The sequence below is a fragment of the Punica granatum genome, chromosome 1 (assembly GCF_007655135.1).
Source record: "Punica granatum isolate Tunisia-2019 chromosome 1, ASM765513v2, whole genome shotgun sequence".
Classification (NCBI taxonomy): Eukaryota; Viridiplantae; Streptophyta; class Magnoliopsida; order Myrtales; family Lythraceae; genus Punica; species Punica granatum.
Genome location: NC_045127.1, coordinates 22603439 through 22614902, shown reverse-complemented (window position 1 = coordinate 22614902; position 11464 = coordinate 22603439). Strand labels below are relative to the sequence as shown.

Genomic DNA, 11464 nt, shown 5'->3' with positions numbered 1-11464 from the left:
TGGTGCATGCAGAAGAAAAAAAAGTATTTATATATTTAAATTAAATAAAAAATGAAAACTAAAATTAGAGGAAAAGAAGAAGAAGAAGAAGGAATAGGGTGGGTTCTCGCGGGTGGAAAAGCCCACCCTACTTGCTCTCAGGTTGTCATGGCCCTGCTTTAAATATTCTAAAAAAAACACATGGGAGAGGGAAAAGTTCTGCGCTTGCAAACTAAAATTTGGACAAAGAAATTGCATATATCCTAATTTGTATATTTAGTACTTCTAATATGGAATTTTTTATTTTATTTTTCTAAAAAAATAAGGGGGAGAAGTATTTTACGAAATAAGTGATTCAACTATGACGATTGAATTATTAATGTAGCGGGTCAACCGATTCATGCGACACTCTATTCGGGTCGGATTTGCAAATAGTGTGAAAAAAAAGGAAATTTTTAAAAATAGAAAATTTTAAAAATGGATATTGAAGAAAACTAAATAAAATTTGGAAGAGAAGTATTTTTCGGGAAACAAATGGTCCAACTATGATGATCGGATAATTTTGTGCAACAAGTCGACTGGATTACAAGTCACTTTATTCGGGTCGAATTTGGGAATAATTGGAAAAAAGGGGAAATTTTTAGATAATAGAAAATTTTAAAAAGTAAATGTAAAAAAAGAAGAAGAAGAAGAAGAAAAAGGTGAGTGCCGAGTGAGGGCAAGGTCCTTGCTTGCCTTTAGTCCCAACGGACCAGGTTTAATATATTCAGAAAGATAATTATTATCATGTGCCTCACACGTGCCATTCTAAGATGACAATATTGTTTTCCTATGTCTACTTTTAATTGAGTAAATAAGCAACTTGGTCCTTAACTTATTGTCATTGCATCAACTGGTCTCTGACTTTTTTGTTATATCAATTTGGTCACCGAATTTTCCATAATGCCTCAAATGGATTTTATTACATCATTTAGGTTCTTTACTAAAATAATTGCATCGATTTGGTATGTACTGTACATAAGTTAGGTCTTTAATACATTAGTATGTCCCTCAACTGGAAAAAATACATCATGTACACTCCTCTCTGTACATCACTTTGTTCCTTTGTCACATCAGTTGAATCCCTCTACACATCAATAAGGTCCTCCAAGTCATTTCGTTAATTCTAGGCACTATGGGGGGACAATGTCAGATCAGTTTGGTCCAATATTACACCAAGTAAGTCCTTCTCCATTTCCCCTTTTCTTTTCCCTTTTGTACCTAAAAAAAAGAAAAAGTAACAAATAGCCAAGGAACTCCAATGGGGGAGATCACCGGCTCCCCCTACCCGAGCTCTACTTCGTTTCAGGGAACGAGTAGGAGCTCGAGGTGGGGCTCTCTCGCTTGTAATCTCCCCCCAAAGTGAGGTCGCTAGAGGGTTCTCGTCGACTGGGAGCCCCCACTGAAGCTCGCCCCATCCTTTCCCTCTCTTTTCGAAAGAAAGGGAACAGAGGGGGGGGAAAGCTTCGATCGGGGAAAAGAAAGAGAAAAGAATGACGTCATATTGAATTAATCAAACGATGTCATTTTGAGTAATGGGCTCAAAACATCATTGTTTCTTCTTTTTATTTTTTCCTTTTTTGAGGGGGTGAACAAATCGAAGCTCTCCCAGAAGATTGTCGGAGTAGGAGCCCTACCTGAGCTCTCCCCCATTTCAGGGAACGAGGGGGAGCTTAGGTGGGGCTCCCTCGCATGTGATCTCCCCCACAAGGTAAGGTCGCCAAAGGATTCTCACCGGCAAGGGAGCCCCCACCGAAGCTCCCCTTCGAAGAGCTCCGATAAGGACTCCCCCCTCAAAATAAAAAATAAAAAATAAAAAAGAAAGAAAAAATCATAATATTGAGTTGAGCGAACGACGCCATTTTAAGTTTATTTTTTTCTTTTTGAGGGGAGCCCCGATTAGAGCTTCCCTCTATGTTCCCTCTCTTTTTGAAAGAGAGGGAACAAGGGGGGATGAGGGAGAGCTCGAGTGGGGGTTCTTAACTTTTCTTCTCCTTTTTTTTTCCTCTTTTGGGTGGAAAAAGGAAAAAAAATGAAAAAGGAAAAGGAAAATGAAAATGAAAAGGACAAAAAAAATATTAGGCAAGGACGTATGTGATGTAACCCTGAACACAATCAGAACAACGTTACATCAAGTGGGTCTTCGGGTACATCAGCTAGGACCTCAAAGACTAACGGACGTTTAACACGGTCTCTCAACAACATGGCTCCAAAATTATGCGACTCATTTGATGTGACTAAAGACCCATCTAATGTAACTAGGGACCTCTTCAATGTAACCCTTTCCCTAGAGGACTACATTGATACAAATTTGCAAGTGACGGATCTATTTGATGTAATATGTACTTGTTTGATGCAAAATGGAAAACTCTTCGACCAAATTGATATAACTAAAAAGTTAGGGACCCAGTTGATGCAATGGTAATAAATTTTTGGACCAAATTATCTATTTGCTCATTTTAGTTCCCTACTTCTCTCCTCAATGAAAATGGGAAACGAGAGGAAAAAAATTCAATTTTCATCCTCAATTTTTAGAGTATTTTTAGTTTTCGTCCTAAATATTTGGATTGAATTTTATTCTCAACCTTTCTTGCAAGAGTTGGATTTAAGGACAATTTCATTTATTTTTTGTCTAGAAAAAGTATTTTTTTAGCTAAAAATATTTTCAAAATATAAAACAGAAACAAAAAAAAAAAAATTAAAACCACACAGAGGAATTGGCTGGAGTAGGTGGAAGGGGGTTGAGCTTTGCCCGCCGCCTCTCCCCAATCGCGGTCGTCGGCTGGTAGCTTCCAAAGAGGCCCGCCACCCCCTCTTCCTCTCCATCCCCCTATTCCAATCAATTTTTCATTTTTTTTTTACTTTTTTTTTTCTAATTTGGGTTGGTGGGGACGTCACTAGGGTCCACCACCGGATCACACGGTTGCATCCTTAAGAATGCATACTTTCTTTGAAGATTGCTAACTCTGATTTCCGAGCATTTTGTACATAAAGAATGCATCCTTATTTTTAGATCAATATCACATTTCCTCGGTAATTAACTCTCTTATTTTGAATCATCACTCCTATGTTATTAAACTATAGTGAAAGTCTTTCATTTATTACAGTGGTTGTCGTTTTATATAAAACTATTTCAGATGAAGACAAATCAATTATCAATTCCTCCATACATTCAAAAACAATTTGGAAGGTTTGTGCATCGCATGGACAGTGTGTTGATGCATCCGACTGAGGGGTTTTTTTAGGCCACTACATAAGGATTTGGTGTGTAGTGCAGTGGCATTGTACATTACCTGGGACCAAAGTCTTGAATTTAATTGTCATCATTGAGACTATGTATCGGGCCGTTTGGATTCAGAGTTAAAGTTACTTTGATTTTGATTTTGATTTTGATTGTGGAAAAAGACAAATGAGATGTAGTTATAAATTTGACTTGGGAAACGTGTGTTTTTGTTGTGTAGTGTGTTGAGTTAAAGTTAAAGTTAAAGTTAAAATCAAATTTCGGGAAAACAAACGGGTTCAGAGTCGCGGTTTAAAATTTTAACTTTAACTTTAACTAAATACACTACACAACAAAACATACTTTTCCAAAGTCAAACTGATGGGCCCCATATATTATTCAATATATAATCACATATACTACCCAATACACTACACAACAAAACTGGTGGGGTTCATAGGCCCTATATTTTTTTTTGTCTTTTTCCATAATCAAAATCAAAGTTACAAATTCAAAATTTTAACTCTGAAATCAAACGCACTGATATGTCTTTGAATTATATTCTCATTCTCCTATTGCTTCGAGCCTCATGCACCTCGTTTATAATTTGAAAAAAGAGAGCCTAAACATCTTTTTCTTCATAAAGAGCGAATTGCTAGCAACTTGAGAAAACAAAGTAGGAGCGGTTCCCCTTCATCGTGTTCATTGTTGAGAGAAATTATATGAGCCTGCGGTTAGGCGCTGTCAATGGATAGTAGGCTAGTCGTTTTTGGCGAGAGATTTAAGTCAGCTTCTTTGAACCCCTTTTTAGAGTTAAATGCCTCCAACATTGTAGGAAAAAGGGTACTGAATTTGCCCTTTGAAATCTTCATAACTATATTTTGTACCTTCATTTTACTTCTTCAATGAAGTTTCTCACAGGTTATCCAAAAAAAAAGGCAAGGACACTGAAGTGGTGTTAATATATCGCATATGCGTAATTGTCCTTGAGGCATCGATCACATGACAATGAAATGTACTCATTCTTTTGAGGTATCGAGATTGATCCTGTTGAAAAATCGTTGGAGTGGATAGCGAAGAATTTCCATACATACGCTATAGACATGATATAGATGGTCCGTTTGACTTGGCTCGGTACATGAAAATAATAGGACTGGATAATCACGATTGTAGTATACAAAGATTTGCACAGTAAATCCTTATTAGCTTAGGTTTCAACTTTAACAGTTAAAAGTAATAAGAAATTCTCCTGATAAAAGCTGCTGCTTAAACTTATCGGTTGCTACCAGCATTAGCCTTTTGTGCTTAGAAAGAGAACAATCACGAGCATAATCAATTGAAATGCTTAAATTAAATAATCACTTCCCTTTTGGCCGTTTATTAATTAATTAGATCAGCAAATTGGAGACGTGATGATTGATTATTAAAATTTGAATACGAATAGTGGGATGATGGGGCATTATCAATATTGCACCACTCGTGCACAATTTTCAACATTTACAAAGACATGATTAGGAGTACTAACGGCAATCATTAAAAGTTTAACATTGGCCAAGAAAAAAATGCTTCGCCCATCAATTTGTTGCATATAATTTTGTTCCTTTGCTATCTTGTGAAGTTATAACAACAAAAATTTCAGTAAACTATTTTGAGTCACTCGAACAACACCACTAGGCATTCGAGTTGAATTACCGCATTTTCTTATTTCTTTTCAATAAGGATGACAGTGCCCTCACTGATGATGACGGTTTCCATGTCAATTCTTTTACTTCTATGTTCTTTGGTAATGGAGTCCTCACTTAAGGTGACATGTTTGATGTGTAGGTTGGTGGTAGACCATGCCTTAATAGTGCTTGCAATCTCATACATCCAATCCTAGTCTAAGAGGGATCAACTAAAATAGATGCCAATTAACCACAAGAATGTTGCACAATGATAAATTGAGCTTCCTATGGACATACTTTACCTCCTGACCGGGTCAAAACAATGTCTTAAATGAATTAGTCTCAACCAATGGACGAAAACCTTCATCTTCTCGGGGGGGGTTTGGTAAGCAAATTGCTCCCATCCCATGATCATCATTCGTTCCCCTGAGAGCCCTCACAGGGTACCTTCTCAGAGCCCTCACAGGGTACCTTCTCAGTGCATAGGAGTGGGCCCCAGCTTCAGAGAATTTTCAATACAGACAATGACAATAGTAACAATGAAATTGAAGAAGCAGCTAATGCCCTAAACCATAATGACTCCCGCCGTTCCAGAAAAACAAATGAGGGATCCCTTTTCTTATCAGCTTTTCCTTTTTAATGACTAAAGCACAAGACAGTGGAATGCAAAAGCAGGAGTATCTTTTTGCTAATTGGCAAAGGACAAAGTTGACGATTCTCCCCCCGCTTTTTGTGGGGTCCTCTCCTTTGACATGGGCCCATATGCTTGCCTGTGATAGCGTGACACGTGTCGAATAGATTGACCGATCCTGGAAAATTATTTTAGTAAAAATCACAAGAATATTATGACTTAATAATACATTGAATTTTCAATAGAAAGATTTTATCTTCATAACATAGCATGATAGGACTTGTCATAATAGTCCTATCAAACTGCATAGAGGTTGTTGTGCTTCTTTGTCCGATCGGGTTCATGCTTTAGTCACGAAACGAAGTCCTCGTCGGCACTACTCCCATCATACTGATAATTGCAGAAATGTTAATGACCCACCAGCTTCTGAATTATGACCACTGCGAGCTTCAAATGCTCCTTTTTCCTTCTTTTGCTCGTTGGATTTCTCCTTTAAAATAAAGAAATAAGCCGCTTTTGCTCTCACTCCCCTCAGGTTAAATACCGAACGATTCTTCAGCTGCCTAGCCACTTCATGTTCTCGCCCGCAATCAGTCGCACTGTCGCCATGGACATATATAATGCATCTCTCTTGCTAAAGAGTTAGTCCTCAGGGCTATAAAACTAACCGTGTACGTGATGACAAGTGAGTTTCTTATTCATCACATAAACTTTTATCAGTTTTCTAAATGTTGTTCCGATCTGCATTCTGCATGCCGTATATAATTGGCCCCGTCAGTTGAGGTCTTATTAGTTTCTCTAGTTAGTGGCGAAAGCTCCTGGTGAGCATCCTGCCATTGTCGGTTCTGCTTCTTATTTTGGATGACTTTGTTAAACAAGTTCTCGTCGATTAGCTCATGCTCACAGATGAAGGTGTAGTATGTTATATTCGCTATGTAACATTTTGCTGATCACTTTCTGAGTTCCAAACTAGTTTGAGCTTTCCAGATGAAGGATTTTCTTATAAGGGGAATTTCTTGTGCTGCCAAAGCAGTGAGCTCATGCACAGCGAACTGCCCAGTCCCGAAGCTGGAGTACATTGACGAGAATGCCCCAGCAGGGAGTTGGTTTCCAGCAACCTGCCCGCCGCCAGAGACTCCGACTGAGTCTATGGAGTTCCTAGCAAGATCGTGGAGCCTCTCGGCAATGGAGCTGTCCAATGCTCTTACTGGCACTCATATCATGTCAACCAACCAGTCTGTCCCCGAGAGGTCATCCTTCTCTTCCCTTAACAGCGTCGAGTCAGCAGGACAGGATGCAAGTTCCGCACCTATAAGGGAATCCGTGAGTTAAACTATCCTCTTTCCAGTTTTAGTATGGAGTTGAACTATCCTTTATAAACTTGTCACCGTTTCTATGGGACAGGTGCTCCAGCCTTTACAGAATGGTGGTAATACTGATAACGATTCTCCCAGAGACAGTGGAGAAGTCAGGGTAAACATTGATGCTGTTCTTCCTCTCATCTCATGATTCCTTTTTCGGGAAAACAAAACATGACCGGACAAGGATTGACCATTGTTTTAGCGATTTTACTTCGACTGCAGGAACTATTCTTGCTTCATCAGGCCCTGAACCCGGAATTCCTTTCAAACCAACAGCTACTCCGTAATGGGGTAATGGTCATATGCCCAGTTTTCTCATAGTCTGTGACTCGTTTAATCAAGCCATTTAAGCACCCAAGCTGTTGAAATGATAAAAGTATTAAGTCTCCCAACGGTAGAGATAAAAAATAATGTACGATGAATACTTTTACCGATCCATGGCACATAAGTCAAAGCTGGAGCTGTTAGATAATGTTGCTTTGAAGATTTGCAACAATTGACGAGAACTTTTTTTAAGTCCATATTCGGTATATGAGTATGGAAAAGGAATGGGAATTGATCATTGCTTGGAGCAGTGTTGTTTTTCTTCTCAATGGCGATTCCAGCTGCTGTCAGTTTCATTTCTTCATATCAAGGATTTCCTAACTTGTTCAATGCTGCTATATGCACTGCAGCTCTACAAGAGCATTATGAGGGGAAAAACAATGGGGAGGTGGCTCAAGGACCAGAAGGAGAAGAAGAAACAGGAGACTCGGGCTCACAATGCCCAACTCCATGCAGCCGTCTCTGTGGCTGGGGTTGCAGCTGCCGTGGCTGCAGTGGCAGCCTCAACTGCCACATTTCCTGAACAACCAAAGGCCTCATCAAAGAACAAAACAAACTATAAAACCACTGCCGCTATTGCCTCGGCAGCGGCCCTGGTAGCGTCCCATTGCATTGATCTTGCAGAGGAGATGGGGGCCGATCATGGCCAAATCTCAGCGGTCGTTAGCTCAGCAGTTAACGCGAGGAGTAATGGCGATATCATGGCCCTGACTGCTGGAGCAGCCACAGGTAAACATGGAAAATTCGAGCATTTCCAGAGGATGGTCAAATATGCCCATCACCATAGTATTTGACTGGCAAGTGACATGGTCGCCGGGCCAGTGGTGATCAATAATTGGGATTGACAATCATTTGCAAACCAGGACAGTGTACCAATCTCCTGTATATAAAAGGCTAGGAAATTCTGACAGCACACACTAATACAAAACACCAAACATGAGTTTATTGAGAGAAACTGAAAAAATCGATAACAGGACATAACACGTTTAACTCAAAGTAGATAAGATCTGGCCCGTTCAAAAGATACGTCAGCAGCATAAAGCATTTGACCAACTTTAAGGTTGGGAAAGTGAAACTTAGTCGCGTTAGGACACGAATATGCTGTCTCAGATACGTTTTAGAGGCAGACTGTGTTGATTATTGATAGATCGGCATGAATGCGCAGCGCTACGAGGAGCTGCAACCCTGAGAGCAAGGCTGCAGAAAGGCCATGGGGGTCCAGCAATAGGACTGGGAGAGGAAAAGATCGAAGGTGACAAGGAAAACTTTATCTCAAGTGCATTAGATTTTGTGTGCAAAGGAGGAGAACTCCTCAAGCGTACAAGGAAAGGTACTTGGACGTGGACAACTATATATCTCTAGTGCGCTATATACTTCGATTTGAACCCGTTTAAGACACTTGGGCTAATATGTGAACAGGTGCACTCCACTGGAAGCAGGTTTCTTTTAATGTAAACTCAAATTTTCAGGTAATAAAAAAAAAAAAAAAAAAAAATATATATATATATATATATATATATATATATGCATAAGATGCAAATCCAATCCCCCAATTTTGAATGCCTCTATTGAAAACGTAAATATCGACAGGTGGTTGCTAAGCTGAAGAGCAAGCATATGGTGGGAACATTTACCAAAAAAAAGAAACGTAAGCTAATCTTTTTATGCGCGCCTGAATTCATTCATTCACTACACAGCGTTGTTTTCCTGTGTGGGAGACTAAACCAGGCATGCCTTTATCATATCTATCAACAGTTGTAGTCTTGGGAGTCTACTGCGATATCCCGGAGTGGCCTGGGAGGGCAGAGAAGGAAGAAGAAGGATACGAGCAGAAGGGCTACTTTGGCATTAAAACCGACGACAGAATCATCGAGTTCGAGTGCAGAAGCAAAAGTGAGAAGCAGCTCTGGGCTGAGGGGATAAAACACATTTTGAATTACTGCTCGAACATGACATAATTCAAAGCACATTTACATTTGCAAGCAACTCAGTATGATTGGATATGGGCATATTACATGGAGATATGAGGAATGGTACTTGTAAATCATGATATGAAAGTCCTTTCCGTCGATTCTCATGTAAAACCCAGCTTGTTTACTGACTTTCTAAAAGTTGAACAAGACAGGATTTATGCTTCTGAACCTTATACCTTGTCCCTCTCTAACAACAGCTGTCTGAACATGTTGAGAAAAATCCATGGGCTTACTTGAGACTCGGGCCCATCCGCAACCCAAAAGCTTAAGCCAATGGGTTGCTAGACCATTATCTCTTATAAACCTATGGATTTCCTCTCAATTTTTCCATGTGGGATTACTTCCATCACCCGCCCTCATCATTCTCCATATAGGAGAGAAACCGGCTCAACAATTCCCCCCCATTCTCGACTATATGGAGGACTTCGAGCCGGCCTTTTTACTTCCGGACTCGGATACCAATTGTTAGGTCACGGCCCAACAATTCCCCCCCATTCTGGACTATATGGAGGACTTCGAGCCGGGCTTTTTACTTCCGAACTCGGATACCAATTGTTAGGCCATTCACTAGCCACGAGTTCCACACTCGGGCCTTGGCGCGGTGTGGGTTTCCACGCATAGCGTGTGCACTTCTCCAGGATCGTTACCTTGGGCTCTGATACCACTGTTGGGAAAAATCCATGGGCTTACTTGAGACTCGGGCCCATCCGCAACCCAAAAGCTTAAGCCAATGGGTTGCTAGACCATTATCTCTTATAAACCTATGGATTTCCTCTCAATTTTTCCATGTGGGATTACTTCCATCACCCGCCCTCATCATTCTCCATATAGGAGAGAAACCGGCCCAACAGAACAAGATATGAGTGGTCGCTTGAAGACATTTTTGGAATGGATGTTCATGAAACATCGAATAAAGCTCCATTTATTTTCACCTGCACCCTGCAATGACAGAGTTAAAGTTTGGTGCAGAGAAATGGAAACGAGCTGACAAAGAATTGCCATCTAAAATCTGCACGGCGGACACAGCCAATTCTCTCTCTTTCTATTGCCATTCATCTGCACAAAATGTGACAATCAATTCTTGTTTTCCCGGATAAATGCCAACAGTAAGGAAGTAAGACGACCACCAAACCGACACAGCAAATTTAATTCCCACGAACTTCACCCATCTGAGGTTCTTCATTTTACTATTCTATTCTTTGATCCATGCTCATCATTCTCACGGTTTGCAAGCCACGGAGTCGTCCCCTGAATTGAAGACAACCAACTATATCTCCTTGCTCTCTCCCCTCTGCTTCTCTTCAGTCAGAAGGAACCCACTCTGCATCTTGGTTTTTCGTACCGGACTCGAACCTTGGGACAGATAAGATCTCTGACAGTGACCTCCGTCCCCCGGTTTTACTTACTAGCCTCAACGGGGTCTTAGAAGAGTAACTTCTGTTTAGAATCTGTCTTTTTGGATTGAGATCATCATCAACACGTTCAACTCCATTGCCCGATTCAGAGGCTGAGAATTGGTTCCTTGACAAGAGAAGCATCTCGGAACTCAAGAACAGGAGGTCCGAAGTGCTCGGGTCACTCCATTGGTTCTTCATCATTATATCAGATGTGTTGGCCTCGTGTTTCAATCGGTGCAATGGTGATATGCGAACATCAACAACGTTTCAAGGATCGTCTTTCTCAATATTAGATGATCCTGTGAGATCTAGCTGTTCCCTCTGGATGAAGATCTCATGATCTGAACCCTGTGCTCTTGACATCAAGAGATCAGCGGGTTCAAACTTTGACCGACACAAAGGACAGCTAGAGTGGCCCTCGAGCCACCGGTCGATGCACTTTGAGTGGAACGCATGCCTGCAGTTAGGCAACAACCTTAAGAACTCTGCATCCTTGAACTTTGAAATGCAAACCGCACACTCAAGGCTTTCTTTTGAGCCCTTAATTGATGAGAAACTGAAGAGGGGGAGTGACTCGATGGATCTTTTGTCTAGCCCAGAGAGCCTTGTGGACCTCAATCGGACCATTCTCCCTTGGGAGTCGGTCATGATCAGCTCGCTGATGCTGCGGAGTAAGCGATCGAGAGGCCTCGTGCACCAGAATTTCACAATGACGAGGAGAAGCATAACTAAGCAGAGAACTGCCCCAAGAGTCACCAAAATGGCTGCAGTGCTTGGGTGGACTGACCGGTGCATTTTCGGGTTGTTGGAATCAAGCCCGTTCTGAGAATTGGCGGCAGGATGATCGAACAGGAAGAGGATTGGAAGGGATCTCAT

At 40.9% G+C, this 11464-nt stretch overlaps 2 protein-coding genes across 7 annotated transcripts; one reads left to right on the top strand and one right to left on the bottom strand.

The window, feature by feature from the left end:
* Window positions 1–5906: 5906 nt before the first annotated feature.
* Window positions 5907–9364, top strand: LOC116194483 (VAN3-binding protein). Of its 6 annotated transcripts, none has more exons than XM_031523301.1 (9): window positions 5907–6218; window positions 6507–6856; window positions 6938–7006; window positions 7117–7185; window positions 7569–7947; window positions 8384–8548; window positions 8638–8687; window positions 8809–8866; window positions 8974–9364. In XM_031523301.1, the coding sequence occupies exons 2-9, from the start codon at window positions 6521–6523 to the stop codon at window positions 9174–9176; spliced, it is 1329 nt and encodes a 442-aa protein (XP_031379161.1). In that variant the 5' UTR covers window positions 5907–6218; window positions 6507–6520; the 3' UTR covers window positions 9177–9364. The 6 variants fall into 6 exon arrangements, with proteins under 6 accessions (XP_031379161.1, XP_031379153.1, XP_031379177.1 ...); XM_031523293.1 differs by having other exon boundaries at window positions 5908–6218; window positions 6521–6856; XM_031523317.1 differs by having other exon boundaries at window positions 5909–6218; window positions 6564–6856.
* Window positions 9365–10492: 1128 nt separating this feature from the next.
* On the bottom strand, window positions 10493–11464 carry LOC116204470 (putative RING-H2 finger protein ATL12). Its single transcript, XM_031536567.1, is given in 1 exon segment — window positions 10493–11464. A coding segment is annotated over 1 exon segment (972 nt).